The sequence below is a fragment of the Amblyomma maculatum genome, chromosome 4 (assembly GCF_055883805.1).
Source record: "Amblyomma maculatum isolate TAMU_Amacu chromosome 4, ASM5588380v1, whole genome shotgun sequence".
Lineage (NCBI taxonomy): Eukaryota > Metazoa > Arthropoda > Arachnida > Ixodida > Ixodidae > Amblyomma > Amblyomma maculatum.
This window is the reverse complement of record NC_139347.1, coordinates 72136594-72160795: the sequence shown is the minus strand read 5'-3', so window position 1 is coordinate 72160795 and position 24202 is coordinate 72136594. Positions and strand designations below refer to the sequence as shown.

At 43.7% G+C, this 24202-nt stretch overlaps 2 protein-coding genes across 2 annotated transcripts in view; one reads left to right on the top strand and one right to left on the bottom strand.

Annotated features, from left to right (window-relative positions):
- The window catches only part of LOC146191372 (gamma-aminobutyric acid receptor subunit alpha-2-like), a 46001-nt gene extending 37387 nt beyond the window's left edge, over positions 1-8614 (bottom strand). The window contains exons 1-2 of the mRNA XM_084600311.1: positions 8520-8614; positions 4825-4973 (exon numbers count right to left, since the gene is read on the bottom strand). Coding sequence (XP_084456437.1) covers positions 4825-4973; positions 8520-8614 — 244 coding nt within the window. The remainder of the gene's footprint in view (positions 1-4824; positions 4974-8519) is intronic.
- Positions 8615-10855: 2241 nt separating this feature from the next.
- Positions 10856-13900, top strand: LOC146191371 (uncharacterized). Its single transcript, XM_084601927.1, has 7 exons — positions 10856-11172; positions 11666-11837; positions 12020-12055; positions 12224-12316; positions 12410-12460; positions 12585-12632; positions 12689-13900. Exons 1-7 carry the CDS (start codon positions 11010-11012, stop codon positions 12939-12941), a joined length of 816 nt encoding a protein of 271 aa, XP_084458053.1. The 5' UTR covers positions 10856-11009; the 3' UTR covers positions 12942-13900.
- Positions 13901-24202: the final 10302 nt, after the last annotated feature.

The following is a 24202-nucleotide window of genomic DNA, read 5'->3' as shown; positions in this document are numbered from 1 at the left end:
AGAACAACAAGGACGACATGACGAAGCGCTCAACTAACAACCTTTATTTAGAAAATGAGGCGACCAGAGGTACTCTATCAGGCTGCGCGACCACGGTATTCATAAACGAGAATCATCAAGAGCCAAATAAAACTTTGACGTATACCTCAGGTATTAAGAAGTGAGGTCAGGAAAGCACGTGTTTAAAAAAGAAAACACAGCTCCAGAACAAGGGAAATAAAGGTGCGATATCTTCATATGGCCGAAATCAACCCTGGTATAATTTAATTTTGGAATGCCTCAATTTGGACGGCAAGAAGGTCAAATTAGGCAGAGAAAACAAACCTAAAACGAGTAGGAAAGGAGAAAACAACTTCCCTAAATACATGACAGTAAGAATAAAAAAACAACAACAACCTGATGGACAATGGAGAAACCAGCAACATGAAAAAACATGAAAAACCACAAGGAAGGGGAAGTGAAATAACTGAAAACATAACGATAATTATCATGAAAAATTGGATGCACAATGTAGAGGCTAACCGTTAACACGACAAGACATTTGCACATTTTTTGGTCTTACAAACCAAGAGGCAACAAGGTAATTCTTCCGTTTGACTGGAGCCATTCAAAGCTTGTAAAAAGTATTTTAGTTCGAGATCTGTTAAAAAAGGTTCTTGAAACTTCAATGAGTTGGATTCATAGTTCAATGAATTCCCTCATTAGAAAACAGTTTTTTTTTTCAGACAGACAGACAAACGTTTACGAGAGTTAGCTTCGGGAGTATGGAGATATCGCATCATGTTGCGCCTTGTTCCGAATCTGTATTCTTTTCCTTTGGATACGTGCGCTCCTGCTCTCGCTTCACCGCACCTGAGGAACACGTCATAGTTATTTTGGTTCTTGACAATTCCCGTTTATGCATACCGTGGTGACGTGGATTGATAGAACATCTCCTAAATACTGGTCTGTTTTGTTTTCGAAATAAAAGTTGTTAATTTAGCTCCTCGCCGTGTCGTCCTTGCTGTTCTTGTGCTTAGTATTTGTGCACTGAGTCCTCCTGGCGTGGAAAAGAACGAACTAGCTCACCAACAAGTAATAATATCGTCATTTGCGCCATGAAAATTTTGGAACAAAAACCAGCAGAGGACGTTCCGAAGATGTGTCCTGTTTTGCAAAGCCATACAAGTAGTAACTTCTCGGCAGTAGAGGTGAGTAAATGGGAAATCCGGAGTGGCAGTGTTCTTTTCTTCAATTTACTTGTAAATACGAAGACTTTAGGTGTCCCATCGACCAAGAAAGCCATCGTCGGTGTCCAAGGAAAAGTGGAATTGGAAACCTCATGACATCCCAGGTGCATGACCTCACACGAGAATTTAAAACAAGCCCCATTTCTCCCTTTAATCGGGGCGTGAGACGTGGAAATGAGAGTGTATAAACGCAAGATCAAATGGGAATAGGATTTATAATAAGGAAGTAATTATTAATTTACATCCACCCAAGAGTAGCCATCTAGCTACAAAGGAAAGCTATGCAACTTTCTCAGAAACTTGGGTTGATGACAATGAGTAATTACTCTCTTGTTACAAGTTTACTTCATGTTGGGGGATTCCACTAAATATTCGATCATACTAAGATTTAATGCGACTTAAAGGCCGCCAAATGTCTCAAATGAAATAAATTTGTACACTAGTAGAGGTCACTTAGAGATAAATGTCAGGTATTAGGCGGGGTTCGAACCCATGACCCTTCAGTTCCGAGTCAAACATGCTGAAAACTACGACACACAACGTAAGCTTGTAGGGCTTGGGAACAAGAGGGGTTTATATGTGTGTTGTGTGGTCAATGAATCTCGGTTTAACGCCCTAAAGCGACTCACGCTATGAGTGACGCCGTAGTGGAGAGCTCCGAAAATTACGACCATCCGGGGTACATTACCGTGCCCTGGTATTGCGCGGCGCATGGGCGGCTTTCTTTTCGCCTCCGTCGAAAAGCAGTGGCCTCACCAGATATATTTTTCTCACTCATAGCACGCAAGCAGTCTTAATAATACTCCTGGATCTTTGTTTAGCACCACCACTTTAAAAATGTTGTCAAAAAGAGATTTTGTTTGGCAATAAGAACGAACGTGTAGCTGAATGGGGGCATTGCATATTTGTGCTATTTTGAACTTGGTCGCTGAGTGAGAGCTCAATGCACAGTAATAGGTGCTACTAGAAGGCCTGCGAACGCCACTTTGAGGGTGTCCATTAGAAGCCACTATTCCTTGAACTTTATTATTCCGACTCCTCTCTTCTCTACTTCTCTCACTCCCTCAGCACCCCCTTCAGCTCTTCATTTCAACACTTCGCCAGGTCCACGAACAGTGGCTAGTAAACTCAGACGGTATTGGAGTGTGTGTAGTTGGGTGACGTCAGTGCGATTTGCCTGTGATTTTGGTTTAACTTTGTCTCCTTTATCTGTCTAAATGCCGGTCATTACACTGTAGTAGCTACTGTGACCAACGTGCGTAGTTTACGTTCAGCGTGGTTGCGCTCAAATTAATGTGAATGTAATGTATACGTTGCCGGTTGCATCTCTGCGCCCATTTGCGTGTGCTTACAACATCGTTGTCTTTGGCACCTGGCCGGCGCTGGCCCAGCCTGTCACTACGAAGTTATTCATTCATCTAGTAAGAGAGCGAGCCGCTCCCAGCCATACACATCGCACTCCACCGCTTTGTGCCTTACCCTTCTTTCGCTTTCCCACTCGCGCTCTTACGGCTACGAGTCCCCCTTTCTTCGTCATCGCCTTTATTTGCAAGGCCGCTGTGGATTTTTGTAAGATACTGCTGTAAATATGTAGGTAGGAATGGTCATACTTTTCGGTACGTAGCGAAATCCCGCTTCCAATAGTTATCCTGCGCTAGCTGACAATTGTTGGGACTGCCACAAAAAATTGACGGAGTCAGTTTTTGAGAATAAATAGCAGAAACCTGCATACGCTGTGGGATCAAAATTTGTTGACATATAGAATTTTGGAGTGCGATGTTACACACACACACACACACACACACACACACACACACACACACACACACACACACACACACACACACACACACACACACACACACACACACACACACACACACACACACACACACACACACACACACACACACACACACACACACACACACACACACACACACACACACACACACACACACACACACACACACACACACACACACACACACACACACACACACACACACACACACACACACACACACACACACACACACACACACACACACACACACACACACACACACACACACACACGCACGCACGCACACACGCAGACACACACACACACACACACACACACACACACACACACACACACACACACACACACACACACACACACACACACACACACACACACACACACACACACACACACACACACACACACACACACACACACACACACACACACACACACACACACACACACACACACACACACACACACACACACACACACACACACACACACACACACACACACACACACACACACACACACACACACACACACACACACACACACACACACACACACACACACACACACACACACACACACACACACACACACACACACACAAAAGGCTTTCATAAACTGCTTCCTGTTGCAAAAAGGCTTTTGTCCAAAATTTCTGGCTATGTAACATCTCGACCGACCTTCAACTGAAGCAAAAGCGCGCAACAGCCACTCTGCAGAAAGAATAAGCGAAAGCACATGCTATGGTCGGGGACCGTGCTGGGGCATAATGCGCTTAAGATTATCTGGACAAGAGATAGGGTCTTACGGAGAACATACCAATTGTGTTGTTGTACAAAGGGAATAGTGAACCTACTGTTCGCCCTTTCTCTCTTGAGCGCAACGCAAAATTCTCGCTACTTTCTAGCCGTCTGCGCTGATTTTGTCCTTTCTGTTTAAGTCGCTGGAAGGTTTGCAACAAAGCGGCAATTGTTTCTTGAGAGAAATCTTTACTACGCTCTTCCATAGCTTGATCGGCGTATGGTTGCTTCATTTGGCCTGGAACGCGCCTAGCGGCAAGCGACCTCCTCGCTGGCCGCTTCTTCTCCTGCACCGCACATTTGGTACTTCTACTTCTTCACACACCTGGAAAACTTCATTCGTACGGGTACATATCTGCACAAATTTACAACATTGCCTGACACAATCAACATAGCCTTCCAGTATTCTACCTATTGTTTCCCCCCACCGCCAATCTGGCTCACCTCCTGGGACCTCCTGCTCCGAAATTCCCTCGACATCTTCGTGTCGTATAGAATTGTAAGGACCGTTTACTCAAGTCCAAAGTCCCACTATAATATAGCGTTAGCAATGGCTATAAGTATTCGCCGTTACCACCTGTAGCGCCACGTTCTGGGCGATATCTCTGAACGGTTAATAACTACGCATAATCGCCACTTTCGAAATGCTCTCGACACATTTCTATCGTCTGTACAGCCGATGGTGGTGTCCTTGAGGTTCGCAAACATCCATGGAGGAGTTGCTCGCCTTAGATTTTGTCTACTTTTGTTTAGCCGTGTTAAACCTTTCCTTAATTTTTTTCTTCACGCTTCAAAATTTATACTAAGGAAGTATTCAAAATTGGTATTCAAAGTGTACAGAATTAAGATAGAAGGCCCAACATCTGTTTTGATTTTCACGAAAATGCTATCCACGTAGTGCACAGTACACGAATTCTCATTGAACAGCGTTTATGTCGTACAGCAAGAAAGGTGCTTAATAATTGCTTATTTGAAACTGGGAACATACCTCCGTGCCATGGCCTTTGCGTGCTGTCGTAGTTGTCAAGCAAAGTCTCCAGCAGCTGGCTGGTCAAGGCCATGTCGGACTCTCGGTTATCCTCGTTCTTCTTGTTCACTCCTGTGCCTTGGACAGGGCGAGACCATTTGCACGATGCCCTGAAAATGGGATGCACGCGAAGAAAGAATGAGCACGGTTCGAAGAAAGCAGGAGACGTCGACTCGGCTAAGCGAAATGGGTAGTTGTTACTTTAAAGTGCTTTTTTTTTTTTTACACGCACATACGTTTATAACTTCACCGAAAGAAATATGCACAGGCATAAACATATACAATGAACCGGAAAGCAATATTACCATAACGCCACTCCTTTGTCATTACATTTTCTGAAAATGCGCCCCCAAAGAATGCAGTTTTACAGCTGTCCACTGGTAACGAAGGTTTACTGAGGAATGCGTGACCACCCTCACGAAAGAGATAAACTTCGATCAGTTTCCTCATTATCTGATTCGCATTGTTTGATAATGGCAAACGCTTTCTAAAGATAGAGCGCAGTTGTGTTCCGATTATCAAAAGTAAAGAACAAAACAATGAACTTGACAATTGCCCAAGGACCTTTAGCGTTCCTTCAGGCAGTGTGCAAACAGCTATCAGCTTTACCGACGTAATATCCTCCGAGCGAACGCGGAATTCTGAGGATGGCACATCTGACGCAATCCTCCATCCTGTCACACTGGATTACGGCGCAACCGTCGTCAGCTCTCCTTCCGATATTCGGTTCTGGAACTATATTTTTATATTCTATATTTGGTTTGGTTAAGTGTCTGTAGAATAATGCTTAGTTTCCTGCGTGTAGAAAATATTACTTCCGGCCTGGTTCTTTTCATGTAGTTTGGCATTAGTGGACGTAAGTAATAACCACTGTCTCTTTGTTCTTCATCATTTTCGATGGATTAAAGTGAACTCGGACACCTTTCTGTTTTCTTTACCTATTACTAGGCGCAAAATTTTGATTTAAGGACGACATTGCTAAATCCTGCACGAAAAGAACAACACATACGCACCGATGTTCGCTCGAATATACACTAACGCAAGACAAAACGTGTAGCAAACGTTTTAAGACCCAATTTAGAATGGCGTTTTAATAGCAAAGTAAGACTTGGAGTAACTTAGTATCGCACGCTAACAGTGTGTCATTGCTATATTGAGTGTTAAAGCTTTGTACATATTTGTTAAAGTTTACATGAAGGAATATTGAGGTTATGGGATATGCTAAGTCACATCCGTTGCGCAGCTGCAGTTAGTGAGCTGAAAGTCAACTTGCGCGGTCTCAATAGCGATTTCCGAGGCCGTCCTACGAAAAGTAAGAGGCGCAATAAGCAAAGTAGGGTGCCATAAACCATACTAGGACCAGGCCATAAGTTGCGCCTCTCTTGCATATATGTTTCAAAACCTCAATTAACTCTTCAACACACCCTTTAACCTTTAAACTGAAACAAGTATTTTTCATCCTAAATAGTCTTATAAAGCCAATTTTTTAGTTTTGAAACGAAAGAGCACAAATTATAATCTCATAGAAAATATCAAAGTTCTTGTAAACTCATTAAAATATCAGATTTGGAAAACCACACACTAATGTTAGCGGAAGCACTTTGTGTTTCAAGATTGTACGGCACGTAAGAAATCAAGAAAAAAAGAATAATGCTGATTGCGAGCTTTGCCAACAGCAAATTAGTGGAGAATACTATCAGGTCCTCTTTTATGCAAAGTGTTTGTTGCAGCATTTGCTGTTTGGCGTAAAACCTTACCGTTTTAAGTTGAAGGATGCTAAATTAGCTTCCAGCGAAAACATCATGATATATAGTGGACGTTTTCAGAAAACGGTAAGAGTATTAATTGTATGAAACTCCGTAAAAGGTGACTGAAAGGGTAAAGGAAGTTGCGAAGAGGCGGGGAGATCTAGTGGTTTTTCAGGTATTGCAAAAATCTAGCCCAACTCTGTTTGTAGACTTATTGCAAAACTCAGAGGAAATATTGCGGACAGCGCCTTGTAGTGTGAAAGCCCTTGCATTGTTTTACCGAAGCATTTTCTATGAAATCCTGATATCTTGTGTCATTTAAATACTTCATATGACGAAGGGGACGCTGTGTGAACGAAAGAGCACGGGATCATGCCCTAGCACTGAGGAACGTGTCAGTTGACTTGCAGGGCTCTTGACTTTGCAACTTTGCGAGATTATAGGACTTTCGTGAAGAGATAAAATAGTCTTAATCGTGTAAGGTTGGCTATCATGTCTAACCGCTTCAATAACCGCTTCAACTGGCTGTTGTTGTGATTATATTTTATGTGCAGTAATAACCGCTTCAACTGGTCTACTTGATGTGTTGGTGTGTTTTGTACCTAGTGCTTTTATGCTGTTTTGAATTTATGTAAATGTATGCCACTCCTGCTTGGGCGCTCAGCCTGCAGTATGTTCAAAATAAAATAAAATAAAAATAAACAAGTAGAGCTGACTAATGATAAATCATTTCTTCCCGAAATAAAAACTTTTTTTTTGCCTATTTTGGGGGGATACTACACCAGACTGTTTTATAACTACCACATGCTGTTGCGCTTGCTAAAATGACATGTACAACCAATAGAAGATTTTAATCGCGAAACGTTTTGGGCGCCTATTGCCGGCGCTTTACCGCTGATAACCAGAGGAACATGGTGGGAAACAGAAAGGGGAACCCCAAAGCGAGCCTAAACGGTTTTGTACGCTACCCCTCAGTGCCTACATGCTGCGCTGCCACTGGAACAGCACATGAGACAGCGAATGTCTTCCTTCACTGCCGTTGCTTTCGTGGCTCAACACTGAAAAAGCGCAAAGCTATAACGTTTCGGTCGACGCTTCAAACGCGCTCACAGAGGGCCGAAGTAGCGAAGCAGAAACAAGATGCTCTTGAGCGCGGTACGTCTTTCTTCCAGTTAACAGCATGATTACGTCTACTTTCGACAGTGAGTCGACTGCAATTTTTTAGTTTGAAAACCTGCTACAGGTGCAGCCTGTGGAGGTGCACTCTAGAGCTAGACAGGCATTATGTCCGTAACAGAGCGTATGAATACATGATTAATGAATTAAATAAACTAATTAATTTTTGTATCATTAATGTGAAAGCATTAGATGTCTCTTGCAAGAAAAGCCAATGGCGATCTGTCTGACTTTCTTTGCGGATCCTCATTGGCATACATGCACTTTACTACTCGCTTATATTCCCTAGTTTCTCAATTTGTGTCTGTGTTATTTCAGACATCATCAATATGCAATCTGAATTACATTATATGGAAGGCCGCCGGGCATAGGCATCGAGCCCCGCTTTATCCAACCCGAATGAACGAGCCTTGGAGGCCTTGGGACAGCTTGCCTAATTCGGGATCACCGGGTCCTGGAAGCCTGGATTGTGATCCCATCCTCCCACCTCAAAGGTGAAAAAAACGTTGGTAGCGTTTGCCACTTCCGCCATGCCTTGCGATCTCGTGATGTCACAACCTGACGTCAGTAACGTGTCAGTTGCCAGATTCATGCCTGTGATTTGTCGCCCACAACGAAAATAACGCAGGCACCTGATTTTCTGGAGGACGGGGCATTTAACGCTATCGAAGTAAAATCCCAGTGATGCAAGAAAAATAAATGACGATTATCAAGAAGCCGTATGATGCTTACAGCATGAAGAGACATGCATCCCTGATGCACCATAGGATATGTCCAGGACCAGCCGCGACAGAGCTCAGGGTCACTTTAGACAACGTTATGCACATTAATCGCCTATATAGGTATGCTCGCCACCAGTGGCGTAGCCAGAAAGATTTTTCGGGAACTCTTATACGCCAAGGAAGAAACAAAATGCGCGAAAAACAAAAGCTGAAAACGGGCAGGGAGGGCGGGAAGGTTCTAGAGGTGTTCTGACACCAAGATATCCTGCTCACCATAGGCTGACCCCAGTGTGGCACCTATTTTCCCGAGATTGATTTGGTTTGGTTGATGGGGTTTAACTTCCCAAAGCGACTCAGGCTTCCTGATATTCGTGTAAAAATATGACTAAAGCGTTCGTTACAGTTTTTCAGGTGGTATTCTGCATGTGTGTGCTACTCGATCATTCAATGTAAACGAGCGCGAAAAGACGAACACAGCAGAGAAGGCGACGCGACACAACGTGTGCGCTGGCTGAATTGAATACTAGCTTGCAACAGGGATCTGAACCAACGACATATGTATGCTTTGTATGCGACAGGTGCATGCGTTCAAGCATAGATTTTCGTAAATTAGGGTCCTAGAAGCTGAGTGTAGCGTGAAATTCTACGTGGAATACGCAAGCCATTGAAACCAACACGTATCTGACATTTGACGATAGCTGGCCTTTCAGCAAACAATCCTGCCTCGTATCTCTCTTGGACTTCATAAAATCAGCCAACCTTTTCCCATTCATTTCATCATTGGCTCATTCTTCATCTGATATCCTACTGATGCCCTGAGGCAATAAATATCGTAAAAAAAAAAGTCTTTCAACATGGATGGTGAGCCAAGTTTTTAAATTTTCTTCAAGTTCTATGCATCGAACGCAAAAGTTGCGCTTTCGAAAACTTGCTAATTTGAATTTGTGCTTTACACGACATAAAACAGCGTCACTGCGTGTGCTATTGCCGCCAAAACAATTTTAACTTCTTCAACAACGCAAACTATACAAACAGTGTCTGTGGTTGATATAGAATGAATTCGGACAAGACCATATTACAGGTATGCCTTGCGGAAACACCTCTCAAAGAGCTTTCAAATGTGCATTTTTGGTGTTCTATTACCTTGTAGCTTAAGCTCTCCTTGTCGAGGAAATTGTGGCATTATCGGCAACCCTCCGCAAAGGTCTTTCGCGACCGAATAATTTGAGGAACCTTATTAAGAGAGAACGATTAGAGAATGGCGAAAATATAACCAGAAATGAAAACAGCCGTGTCTTTGAGGGTATGAGGCGATGGCATAAATTACTCCCATCTTTGCTTTCTTTACGGTTCTTCACTCGCGTACATGTAGTTTCTGCACTCTTAACTACTAGTCCCTGAACTTATGCCTCTAACATCACAATATTTTTAAGAGGATACATTCCTAAACTACCACGTTATTCAGCTACCATGCGATCATAAGCGACAACCCGACGTAGCCATAAAGCCCCGCTTTAACCAAGCCGTAAGAACGTGCCTATAGAAGTGGTGAGCGTGACACGGAATACAAGAGCTATTGGAAGTTTGATTCTTCTCAGACGGTACGAACTATTTCCGCCCAATATTGGTACTATGTTGGCAATACACTGGGCCTATTTTGGACCTAACATTGACAACACCGTGCCAATATTTGGTCAATGAATTGTGCTTCCTTAGTAAATTCCACCCTCCCATTTCAAATGAGCGACCCGACTTGACAGCTTCTCTCAACTTTTTGACATGTATCGTTACGTCACACAGCTTATCGACGAATCAGCGCTAGGCCGTATGTAGCCGGCCAACTTTCACCTGCCAGAGCTATGCCTGTAAATTTTGGTCAAAAGGCCGATGCCTTTAACACTGGCGTTTTATAATCTTACAACTCAGGGTTCAATAGGGCGGAAGGGGCGATCGAAATTGGCTGTGCGACGAACGCGCGATAGACATAGCCAACGAAGGCTCGTTGGTTCGGGTGGCTAGAAAGGGGCCTTTGTGCATGCATTGTGGTCTTTGACTTAGTAATAACGCGTCCGAAAAACTTGTCGTGATGCTACTTGTGATTAACATTACGCTAATTAGGAGTCACTAATTGAGTACAAATCAGTATAGTCATTGAAATCAAATGCCGATTAGAGTAAGAACAGCAAAAGAAAAAAAGAAAAAAAAAAGAAATGTGCAGATCAAACCAAATTTTCTGAGTCAGTAGCATGATGAGTAGGTGGTAGCGAAGGATGACGAGCAGAAAACGCGACGAAGGGGTCCATTAATTCTATCGCGCTCCTCCCTTAAGGCCCGTTCACACTACGCCAGATATCCTGCGAGCGAAGCGAATTCGGTCGCTTTTGACGCCGACCGAGGCGGAAAGCGACGCGGAGAGGGCGATCGGTCCCCGACCGATTTTTTCCGCTTTCGCCGCGGTAGGAAGTGTCGTTTTGGGCGTCACATCCTGCGTATTTTCAACATGGCAGCCACCGCGTCTGTGACTCCGACGTTCTCCGTGGAGATGTTTATCGACGCCATAAAGGAGCACCCGATACTCTACGACAAGAGCCATCTAAATTTTAAGGACGTGGCGTACAAAGATCAGTTATGGGAAAAAATCGGCAAAGAAATGGGCGTCAGTGGTAAGTACAACTGCTATTCCTGCTTGCTCGCGCCGATGCATGCCGATGCCGGAGCACAGCTCGACTTTTTCAGAGCCAGTATTATGTTTTGTGCCTAGTCTCAGTCACACGTAAGCAATAATTTTGCCCGCGCCGCTGCTTGTTACTGTCCAGTGCATGCGCAGCTCGTGCGCCGTGGCTCGCCCGAGCGTACGCGCATGACGCTGACGGCACCGCGAAAGCAGCGCAGTACAATGCGAAAGGTTCTGGGCGACAGTGGTGAGCGTTACTTATTTTTATCGAATCATAATCTGCGCCGGCAGCCGATGCACGGGAATGATGCCCGCAAGTGATAGTGGTTGTGTTGTGGCAGAGCATGAATAGCCGTTCAAAATAATCGTAGCTGCTGCGCTGAATGGCTTGAAAGGCCGCAAAACATGAAAATGAGAAGGCCATCAATTCGCTTCACGCTAATTTACAACCGAAGAATAACAGTGCCTTTTATTTTTTGTAGGTTCGCTGTGCCAAAAAAAATTTAAAAATTTGAAGGACACCTTCATGAAGATAAGGAATCAAATAAGAACAACTATGAAGAGCGGTGCCGGTGCCGCAGACGTCACCACTATTAAATGGAAACATTTTCCACAGATGCAAGCCATCATGGAACCAGTTTCGAGAGACCCTATGTGAGTAGAGTAATTTCCCAAAATGTACAAGATATGTAGCCTAGCTTGTTTGTTGTGTTATCCATGCGAAGCCTCGGGAGGGAACAAAACCTACACTCAATATATGACTGTTACAGATGATCAAGTTTTGGAAACAAAATGCAAGTTATCATGCTCTCCTTATGTGTAAATATATTTTGCAGGCTCTACTCAAGTCTCGATTTTGCCCCTTCCCAAGAGTAAGTTGATAAAAAATGTTCTACGTACTTTCTCACATATAAGTTATGATATCTGCTACTCATGACCAGGCCTAAAATGAATGTGTTGCAGTTTTATTGCATCAACTTAGTTAGGCCATAAAGAATTACAGGTTTATTCATGTCATAATTGCTGTTCACTGGAAGCAGAAACCAGCAAGATCACGCTGAACTGCCTGGAACGTCCTCTTCTTCTGTTCAGTCAAGCGGCCCAGCCACACCAGTAACAGCTGCAACTGAAAGGTAAACATCTCTGAACGTAGGCATACAAAACAACAGTCATTAAAATGTAATGCGATCAGTACAAGCATGGCATTTGCACTTTCAATTTTACAGCCATCTCGTGACAAACGAAACTGCAGATGAATGTGATTCTGACATTGAAAGGTAGGTGGAGCACTCGACACGAGCTTTTTTTTCTTGTAACACACACCTGCACCTCGGCGCTTGCTATAGTGCTTCTATAATGAGTGCATTTCACTGCTCAGAAGGCTTTAATTTTTTTTAAAAGGACTCCAAGGCCAAAAAAAGCCCGGCAGTCACCAAGGAGACAACAGAGGTAAAACAGAAATGGATGAACAATGCATAACTGCTACAGCATTTTTCAACTTGCAGCCCATCTAAAGCTCCTCAACATGCTGCTGTCGCTGCTGCCTGTATGGAGCATTTGCAGTTGGTGCGGACAGACAGGCAGCAGAGGCATCAACATCAGCGGGAGCCACAAGATGCTGTGCACCACATATGCATGGCACTTGCTGCGCAGCTCCGAACGCTTAATCAAAGGGATCAGTGTGATACAATCTTTGAAATCCAAACCTTAATATATCACAAGATGCAAAGAGCCTTGAATGAAGATGAATCAAATTAACAGTTTATATCTTGGATAGCATTTCTTCCCTTCTAAGTGTAGCTCTGTATTGCCCAGTAATACATAAAAAATGGTAATTGTTGAGAATAAAACTTTACACAATTAGAATTAGTAAATACGCTAATATATGAGGAGTTAAAGCAATAAAACTACACAGTGAGACGCATGCAACAAAGGGATAAAAAAAATTTTGAACCATTTCATCACGGGCCCATGCAGCGGCACGACCACTGAAATGGGTTGTGGGATTTTAATGCCCTGAAGCAACACATGGTGAAGGGCTTTGAATTAATTTAGACCACCTGAGCCTCTTTAATGTGCAGTGACATTGCATAGCACATGGAGTGTTATGCTGTTTGTGAAAACTAGTTATTATAGTAAAAGCTTTTGCATGTCTTCTCCTCACAGCACTGACACCTAGCCGTATTGAACATTTGAATTAATGTCCTACTGTAGCTGTGAAAGAGCAAAGGACCAGAACACACTGACGGGCAAAGCACGCTATGTCTGTGTTTTTAGTCCTTTGTTTTTTCATACCTACAGTAGCATAATAAGAAAGTCGAGAATGAAGAACCAACTAGGCACATTAGCAGCTTTACTGACATATTGAATATATTTGTAAATATGGTTTGTGTACTTCTGAAAAGCTGTGGTGTTCTCCTGCAACCACACATATAAAACAACTCACATTTCTACACTCAGTGGTGTTTGCATTCAAGGCATTACAGGGGTAATCACTGCCACCTTTCCACAGCTGTGACTGCATGTGCCTTATTTTCTGTGACTGCATGTGCCTTATTATTTTCTGCCAAGTGTAACTGTAACATACATATGTTAAGCATATTTTTTTTTAGTAGATGGCCAAGTGTGCAAAGGTGCTGTCATCAGTACAAGCAAACTAACCGTGCAATATAATGTGTGCTGTGTTGCTGTAGTTGCTGTAAGTCAAAATAAATGTTACCATCAACTACACTCTGCTGCTCCTGATCATTTCCTCTTGCCAAGGAACCTTGCCGCTTCCAATGAAGTGTCTGCAGAGCCTGTCTCGTGTAGCATAGGCAAGCCTAAACACAAAACACATAGAATATAGAAGGGTAAGTGCCCTCTCCAGTATGCAAACAATTTAAACTACTCATAACAGGTGAAAGGTTAGTGGGGTGGATAAGAAGTAAAGAACAGTCCCAATTATTGGTCACAGACATTTCCACCACATTATTACCTCGTTGGATTATAACCTGTGGCAGGTGCGGCAGTCAGTCCACCATTCTCGTCCACTTCTTGCCGCCATGCACCATCGATTAGCTGTCCTTGCCAATCTTCATGGTCAGCAGTTCCTGGTGGACAGTAAACTGTACGAGAGGACGTTTTTTCAGTCATTAGGAAGTTGTGTAATGATATACAAGCCGATATGATACGTCTGACATTTTCTTCTTTAGCTTTGAATGGCCGGCGTAGAATACGCCATCTTTGAGCCAGTATGCCAAAGGCATTTTCGACGACTCGTCGAGCCCTGCTCAGTCTATAGTTAAAAATTCTTTTTTCTTGTTGCTGCGAAAATTGACTGGGCGCTCCATCAACATCTGTCTGCTGAGCTTGCCCGTTAGTGCAGCTTCCAAACAAAGGAGGCAGACCTGCAGAAAAAAGGAGTGCCACTTCAGCTTCTTTGAAGGACAAGTCATGCTTGCACATATAGGCTGACCATGATCTCTGGCCCACATGTTTAAGTAACAAATGTGCTAAAGACAGCCAGTAAATGGCTATCTGCATAAATGAAATGGTAACATTGATAGAAGTTTAGGTCAATACAGGAAAAAAAGATATTTGTACGCTTCGACATATTCCCTCATTTTTACACATTTATAGGGTTGACTACTGACACGCAAAGTATTACCTTGTTAGGAGACTCTTAAAGGTGTGTAAAACCACTCCTTAAGCTTTAGCTAATAACTGGTACTCTAATTGCCAAGGAATGACCAAGGTAATGGGATTACTTACTCTTCCTTGCATAGGGCCTCATGAGGTAAGTCTTTAGGGGGAAAGCTTCATCTCCCACGAAGAAGTATGGCATGCTGCCAATGTCGGCCAAGGGAGCATCTCCCGGAATTCCTTGCTGCTTTTGGTCAACTTTCATGATGAAAGGGCTCCGGCCAAAGTTGCCACCATCTGATTCACTGCCATCGTGGCCCACTTCTGAAAACAAGAACCTGAGAGTGGAGTGGGAAAAAATTCAGTATATTCATTTACTGTGGTTAATAGGAACATAGGGCACATTAAGCGTCCTATGGCTGCCACGTCAATTGTGTGTAAAATTCTTGATGAAAGTCGGGCTGGCACATATGTCAACATGCACCGATACAGCTAGAAGCATCCTCCTTTTTTGGGATTTAAAAGGCTGACAGAGCTAAGAAGGCTTGATCTATAGTCAGAATCTGAGAAGGTCTGGCATTAACCCTTTATTTGACGAAAGGCATCACTTAATGTTGGATAAGTTCTCAACAAAGCATTCTTTACTGGCTATTTTCTGAAATTAACACTATGAATGACTGCTTAGAGCCCTAAGTGATTGTTTTGCATGTAGCATGTGACATGACAAAAGGAGAGCTCTTGGGGATTGTTACCCATAATTATGCACTAACAAGCTGACATTAAGCAAGAAACTAAAATCATCCAAAGTACAGCACATGCAATGGCTTTAGGCACTAGTGAGTAAAACAGCTCTACTTCCATACCTGTAATGTGCATCGCTGATCGCTAGCATGGATTTGCTAAAAGCATTCTTGTAGTTTCTGTCCACACTGCCTGAATTATTTGGGCACTCAATGTTAACATGTTTCCCATCTATGGCACCTATGCAGTGTGGCATATTCCATACCTGCTCAAATTCATTGGCAACCTAAGTTTGGAGCAGAGAAAAAAAAATGCAATCAACTAAAATGTAAATATACAAGCCTCTAAGATAACTACAGGGACCACAAGGGACGTGCAACATGCTTCATGTAAAATAGCAGTCCTATAACTCACAGTACTCTTTTGTACCCTCAAGAATGACATTGAAACAATTTTTTCCAGAGAATCATGCATTCTAGACAGGCGTTTTTGCACAGGTTGCTTCAGGTCACGAGGTTTCAGTGCCTAAATTCAATGTGATCAATACTGTCAGTGGTTTACGCTGTATGCAATACGTACAATGAAATGAGAACAAGGAACTAACCTTCAACCACTGTTCTGGAGACGATGGTGTTACAGCGTACATGGGGCCAAGCACTTCCCAAATGGCCAGGCAAACCTCTGAAATGAGGTTGCATGTTGTAGATCTGCCAGCTAAAAAATTAAAAGCAGAAGACCGCAGGGTGTCGCCAACTGACAGAAATCTGAAAAGAGGGGAAGAGAAGTGACAAATCAGTGCAGCTACATTTGCTAAGCAGCATTATACATATTATGGTTCCAAAGCGATGGAGAGACTATTTGCTTTTTCCAGTTGCCTCCCATTCAAACAGCTGCTTTCGCTAAGTAAAACTGTAACACCAGCTGCAATCCACACAAGGTTCCAGAACCAACACCTCAGGCATTGAAATAATGAAGATAAATGTGGTTTATATTCAATTCACTGTTTACGATTATGCTGTACCCCCCCCCCCCCTTTTTTTTTTTTCCTGAAACAAAAAGAGTGCACATCTCAGTCGGAAAAAACAGTTGGGTTTCAAGCAGGTTCAAACTGGATTCAAGTGGTGCACAACTGGTTCCATTTGATTCCAGTTGGAATTGTTATTTCCATTGCTCAGACCAGCTGGACTTTCTATCGAGGAAATGGTTTTCCAACTGGTTTCAAAAGGACTAAGATGAAATATGATTCCAAATGGTTCCAGCTGGGTTTTTCAACAGTTCCATTTGGACATTTCTGGCTGTGCATTACTGCGCAACATCTATGCTCACTATAAACACAGCCTAGAACATGTATTGATTTGGTAATAGAAGCTTGTCCCAAGGAACTGTACTCCCCCCTCAGGCCATCTGCCGCAATATAAATAAATTGGATATCCACGCTCAATGGGCAACTGCCACTGACTCCACCATTAAGGTCTAATAACACGAGTATATAAATGAATTCAAAAATATGCTACATGTGTAGGAAGTATGTTTCTGCATGTGCCCGTTTATGCAGTGTACCTGTGACTTATGTGTGATATATGTGCCTGGTATGTTGCAGCGAGTAATATATTTCAGAAGTTTCATTTCACTTCTGTTTTAAAATATCAGCTATCTCCCATGTACACCTCGACCACTTCAACTAAACAACAAAAAACAACAAACAAAAAAGTAGGATGAGACGCAGTCTTTTTTTTTTTTTTTACACAGGAGGTATATTTTGTGTCCATATCCTGGATGCAGTCCATTTGTCCAGGGCATAATGATCCCATTTTGTTCAAATTCTAGTTGGTGCCAACTGGTCCAACTGGGGCAAAACACAACTGGAAAATTCAAATGGTACCAAATGGAAATGTTCCAGTTGGAGCCCACTGTTTTTTTCGACTGGGATTATCCCTCATATTGCTATTGCTGTGTTTTCATAGCAAAACAAATATCGTTTTGAGCGAAATTGTTTTACATAGTGTTTTCGTCCAAAGACTATTGGAATAATTTAACCGATGATGTTGTAATGCAGAAATCATTGTATTTATTAGGAGAGCACCTACATTGCATGAGGTTAATGAGCTCGCCGCGGTATTTTCTTGCTTGGCTTGTATGTACACTTGTTTTGTATGTGCCTGCATTTTTGTACTTTCAAAAACTGTTTCCCATTTGCTACGACCGCGCATACCAAATCGCCGTATCCATAAATAAAAAAAAATGTTACAGCTTGTCTATAACACGTCACACACAACAGCACAAATATTTTCGCTTCACCTGATAACTTGCGCCAAGCGATGGTCTGGAGGTATAGCCTTGCGAAACCGCGTGTCTTTTTTTGCGATGCGGGGCCCAACAAGCTCCACAAGTGTGTCGAAACTGCTGGGTGACATGCGCAGGAAGCTGCCGAAAGGACAGACAGTAAGAAGAAGGCAAGTACACTGCCCCTGAGTGCACCGATCACAGCCACACTTCGCAAAAACACCATAGAAGATCACGCAAACTTACTCTCTGTAGTACTCGACGTCGCGGTCGCGAAGCAGTGGCAAGAGGTTGTTGGCCTGTCCCAGCCTATCGCGCTCCTGCAAGGACGGGCGCACCCACCACCGTCGTCGACGCCGCGATCTGGGTTGCTCTGCCCTTCGCAACTCTTCCATCATTCCCATAATAGAGTTGCAGAGGAGAATTGAGGCGATTTCTTCTTCCTCCGACATGTCCTCGTCCTCTGAAAAGCTTGCCATCGTGCTGTGCTCAGCGGCTCGATGCTGCGGGCACAGCAACGGCGAACAACGGACGCAAGACAAGCAGACTGCAAGCAAAAGCGCGCGAACGAGAGGTACTCACGTGAACTCTCGTCTCGTTCGCGAAGTCGCGAAACCGGAACCGAACCTCTCGCCGTCTTCGTGGAAAAGCGAGAAGCGGCAGCGGTTCCGCCGGTGCGGGCGTCAACAGATGAGAACACGCTCCCTTTTTTCCGGCGAACGAATTCGCTTCGCTCGCTGGAATTTTGTAGTAATGTGAACGGACCGTAAACGTCTTCATAATGCGAAAGCACTTACAGCCTAGCCGGATGGATTTCGCCAATTTTCGGATTCCGTTCACCAACCGAGGCTTGGTATGGCAACCGCCAAGCGTGACTTTATATGGTTATACTATCACTCGCTGGGAGTGAGTGACCATGAATACCTTCAGTACCATGTGCACCACGAAGACCATAAGAAAGATTAAGGCCAACGCTAATTTGGCCTAATTATCTCTGAAAAAATCTGTGTACAGTACAGGTTAAAATAAAAAAGAAGTCTGAGCGTTCCTGAACACACACTGGCGCAATTAAGCCTTCATACGGCCAATAGGGCGGGTTAAGCCGAAAAGTCTAGTTAAAATTTAAAGGTCTGTTAGCCCAGATTACAGTAGTAGATTGCAGTTTGAACTCACATTTGCATTAACTACACCTTCTTAAGCCCAATTAAGCTTGGTTAAGCTTAGCTAAACCTAAAATCCGTAACTAAGCTCATTTCGTGCAAAACAACTTGAGTTTTCGTACGCAAAACAAACTGTGCCTAATAACTGACGTGCCTAAACCATTGTCATGTTTTTTCGAACTACATTGCCTATACTAGGAAATGTAAAAGAGAAGGCTTACTTTTCACGACGAAAGGCTTCAGTTTCGTAATATTGACTCATAAAATAACATTAAACAGTTTCGAGTTAATTCTGAATAGTTATGCCCGATACTTGTAATCTTGCAGTCTGTTTTCTTTCTTTTTTTTTTTTTTTGTGTGGAGCATGGCTTTCCTTTTCCCTATACAGATGCAAATCTTGCGGAAGGGCAGCGTGTGTTGAATGAATAATAAATATTTTTAAAACCAGCACAAACTGTTAGATAGTAGAAAAACGGCTAATATCTTTTTGTCCTTCGGTATGCCTTTCATGTCGCACTTTTATGTGACCTTTGCTGACCAAAGTAGGGTGATAAATCAGACAATGAACCGACACAAGGCTGAGACTTCCCGAACACCGCCGGCGATGATATTTTTTCTGTTGTGGAATCAAGTCCTGCCTACACGAATTTACGACCGAGAAGCGGTGCAGTCTTGAAAAAGATGCGCTTGCATTCGGAAAAAAAATAGGCAGCCCGAGAAGCAATCGCTCGCAAAGCTATTCTCAACGAACGTCTGCTATGAAGGATGAACGCGAACTCAATTCACATCTGATCATTTCTAGAAATAGGGTCTCGGGCTAAGGTACGGAATCCACCTGAGCGATTTAAAAGAAGGGGTCAGCTCCGCAAGCCTGGAAGAATAGATGAGGACACTGTTCCTTGTTTCCGCTGTCTTTGTTTTCATTTTCTTTTGTTCCGAAGTTTGGCTTGTCTGTGTCTCCATTCAACGTGGCCTTAGAGCAATTTATTTTGGGAACGAATCCATGCATGCACAGAGAGCCATTGCACAGTAGGATGTCCTCTTACGGTAAAAAAAAGGAAAAGAAGGGAGAATTCGTCAGGGCAAAGCTGGACTTTTGTTCGAGTAAATACATAACAGCAGTTACAAAGTGCAGAGATTTATTCGCCCGTGTAACCCTCTTCCTGCGCTGTTACTTTACGTTTCCGTTAATACTCCCACACAAAAAAGGAAGAAATAAAAAGAAGTAAACGCAATGAGCGGGAAGTAATTGCTGGATGTTGACGGAAGACTTCGCTCAGGGTTATAAGAAGGTTTTGTTTTGTAAAGGATGGCAAAAATGCCACGCGAACTGCACAGTCGTAACAGTCGTAACATCCACGCTTCGCTTGGAGTGTTGCTCTGGGCCGTATAAATTTTCAAGGATGCGAACTCATGCACAAAACGATTTTCATTTGCCGGTGGCTACACAACACGGGGAAAATACTACTACTTATCCATTTGCGCATAGTGTTTCAACTAACTGCGCTAATTAATTTTGATCTAAGTAGGTCCGTAGTGAAGTGTCAGCTTCTGAGTAAGTTATTCGTAGTGGTAAATTCGACTAATGCAAATCTTCTTTGGCCGTCATAGAAAGTAGGGGCTTCTGCCGTTACCAGCCAAGGCAGGCCCATAATAGCTCTCCATGCCGAGTGTGTCATATGTTTCGTGTCCATACAATTCCAGTAGTGACTGCACCGGGGCCCAGTTTGGTATGGTTTCAGGTATTCACCTAAATGTTGTGTGCCCGGTAAAGTAAGGTTTGCAAATTCAGAATAGGCTCCGCGTTGAAGAAAATGTAATTATTCTCACCTAGCAAAGCACTGCTTATTGCAGTACTGAGCTGAGCTTTTTAAACAGGACCGAACAATTTATGCTCGGAGATTTAGATCTGGCTACCATTGAAACGTGAGCGCCTCTGCCTGCACTCAAAACTGCGGCCTCGTGCTTCGCAGCAAAAAATTACGGAAACGAACAACCTCCAGGCTTTCTCCACACGTGAGATGTTTCGTGTTTTCTTATCTTGCTGGAGCGCCACGGCGTGCAACCAGTGAAGTTGTTGATTGCCAGCATGAGGTGATGCGATGCACACTTAAAACTAAATCAGCCAAGTAGGGCCCACTGACGAACGAACACACCTTTGTACATAGACGTTCGTGCACAAAACGAAGCATGCACGCACGCACGCACGCATTTTCAAACACGTTGCTTTCCCATTAGATTTGGTCCTATATCTCGGCCTTTTCCGCAGGATGCCGCCATTCTCACGATTATATAAAATAACATTCAGTAAAGGAAAGCTTTCACGAAAATTTCTTCCTTATTAAGGCGATAAAGGATGGCCTTACTGTAAAGCTGCCTTTTCAAGGTAGTGAGTGTTCCATCATTATCATCTCCGTATTCAGAGCACTGCGAAATAAAGGCCTCTTCTATGATCTCCAGTTACCGTCATTGATTGCTTGTAGCGCTGACATAAAAGGAGAAACGAGCATTCAAATTCATGATCAAACCCACAAAAGAAAAAAAGTCGCGGTAATGTTTTTTTTTTTGTTTTTTTTTTTTTTTTGTAAATTGAAAGTTCGCGCAGGTATGCTCTCTAAACAATTCCTTTACCCGCCACCTAAGGACCAGTAATGCATTGTTAAAGCCGTTGCACTACTGCAGACTAGGTTTTTTTGATCGTTTGTTTCAAACCATCTGATAGAGTCAATTTCCACAAAATTGACAGTTGTTGGTCCAGACCTCGGACGTTGAACGACTGTCAAGAACACCGTGGTAGTGAAATTAACTGTTCCGACCTTAAAACAGCTAGAAGAAAACGCGGCAAAAAATAAATAAAAAAATCAGCAATTAACGGTCGCGGTAACTGCTGGCACAGTCACCTGCGACGTCAGAACAAGTGTCCGCGGGATAGAGTGAGACTTTGATGTAGTCTTTAGTAACTGATAGGAATAAGAAAGTTATGTCACGATATCCAGTGAGACGCTGGGAAAGACTCTGACCAATCACGACCCTTTAATGAGCGCTTGAGAACTGATTTTTGCTGTCAACCTATGATTGGGTGGCGGTAGCCGCAGCCTCCCCAACACCGCGGGGTTTAAGCGAGACAAAATGTACGCTTTCTCGAAGAAACGGGACTCCCTCTCTCTCTCTCTCTTTCAAATAAATACGAAAAGATGCATCGCAGGCTCAAGCTTCCTCAGGGCGAGAAAAATGGCTGCAACAGCGGCGAGTCAATATTTTTCATCAAGCCTGGGAGTGCCAGCGGTACTTTAGTACGGAAGCCAGAACGAAAAGGAAAGTGCAGACGGCTGAGTAACGACCGGGTAAATTGCTGTCGGCAAATTGCTGTCGCCGACCGCACCGGAGCGTCAAATGATGAAACAAGAGCCTGCGACACTTGTGCAACCCATGCGCGAAGAAAAATAAGCAAACAAGAGACGAAAGAGAGAGAGAGGGAGGGAGGCACCGAAGCTTTGCATAACCCACGCACAGAGTCCGTACAGAACAAAACGAAAATGAAAAGGAAGCGCTACTTTTATGCGCACTTTTTCACTTATCCATCATGCGACTTATGGCATTGGGGGGGGGGGGGGGGGGAGGGGAAGGGCTCAGACAGCCCCGCAATACGAACGCATGCATGCACTGCACGTGAAAGCAGTGAGCCCCAGGAAGAAACTTTCGGCTGCATTTTTTATAGGTTCTGGCTTTGACGACAATCGGAGCAGGTGACCGCAGGTCTCTGCGGCTAGAGGAAAACTATTACTGACATGGGCTAGCAGAATTGAAGCAGTGGTTTAATATTTTTTTTTCGTGCTTTGCCTTGAAGGGAAACATTAACTGGAGCTCAAATTGATGCGCGTTTTGTTTCTCGTAACGAATCATTAGGAGTGCCGCGAGAGAACATTGAAACAAGTTCTGGAATAAGAGCAGCAACGCAGTCATGTAACTATTAAACTGAAGCTCGTTTTACTTGCATGCATGAAGCATTCGTGTGCAGCTTCGCTCTTCTGTATGATGGCTCAAAGGGGATGCTATATTGTCTATCTCCGGACTCGGAACGGGACAACATTTTAAGAGCAATCTCACTGTCCACGGCAGGTTTCAGTAATGATAAAAACAAAACAAAACTGAGAAATACTAGGTGCATTTGAGCAATGCAGTGGCTTATGTTACCGTTCTTGCTTCCTGTTACTCGTTGCAGAGAACAGGATCAGAGAGGGAAGATGGGCCATCTAGGTTTATTGCGTTCAACTATACGTTCTGCCGTGCACGCAGCACAACCCAACCGAAGACGCTTATGATTCCAAGGGCCTTTCTTGCAGAATACGGTCTGCCGCCCAAATACGGACTAAGGACGCTAAAGTAAAGTATACAAAGCGCGTAAAGACTTACCGGGCGAACTTTGGCAAGCTTCGACCTTCTCCAAATGTGTGTGCATTCTAGTCTCGAGGCAAAGCGGCCGAGTGAGGATAGAGTACGTCGAAACGAGTTTCTTGAGCTTCTACACGAATAAACCGCCCGAGCGACGCCAGCTTTGACGAACGGCGTCTGCGCACTAGTACGCGAGCCTTGAGTGGATCACAAACACGCCTAGTGTCGCCGGTCTCTCTTGCGCAGGACGCCACAATAAGGCAGGGGAAGAGGGGAGCTTTCATAGTAGCGTTATATTACTTACTATGCCAGCTAAAACATGGAGGCATGACGAATGGACTTTCAGCTGTCAAAACCGCAGCGCGGTACTTGTCGTAGGAAGGAAGTTCGGGATACTTCGAAACGTTAATCTAAAGTCCGGCAGGAGACCATGGGAACAGAAAGAAACCTTGCTATGCCAGTTATTGCAATGTAATTCCTGAATATCATACGAAGGAGTAACCTCTCTGAAGTTTCTTTCATGTGGCTTGATCGGGTAAATAAGGAAACATCGATGTGAAATAAGCATAATATGGGCACCTGCAGAAAATTTTCATGAGGCTGATTCTAACCCCAGATCCTCTGCACTCTTTGTCATTGTCTACAAACGCGTCATGACGTCTGTTAAGAGGAATCTGAGGAGCCACAATGTAGCGCCCCCTTCCGACTTAGCCAGGCGACATATAGGCTCCCACAGGAATCGACGTCGCCCGTATAAAACGTACGTACGTCAATAGAAGCAACACGGGTGCGGTTTTGTTCTGCGAACGTATTAAACCT

Coding starts and splice junctions, on each gene's coding strand:
- LOC146191371 (XM_084601927.1), top strand. CDS start 11,010: ATGGCAGCCACCGCGTCTGTGACTCCGACGTTCTCCGTGGAGATGTTT. Junction 11,838..12,019: donor CCAGTTTCGAGAGACCCTAT/GTGAGTAGAGTA, acceptor TATATTTTGCAG/GCTCTACTCAAGTCTCGATT. Junction 12,633..12,688: donor TCACCAAGGAGACAACAGAG/GTAAAACAGAAA, acceptor TTCAACTTGCAG/CCCATCTAAAGCTCCTCAAC.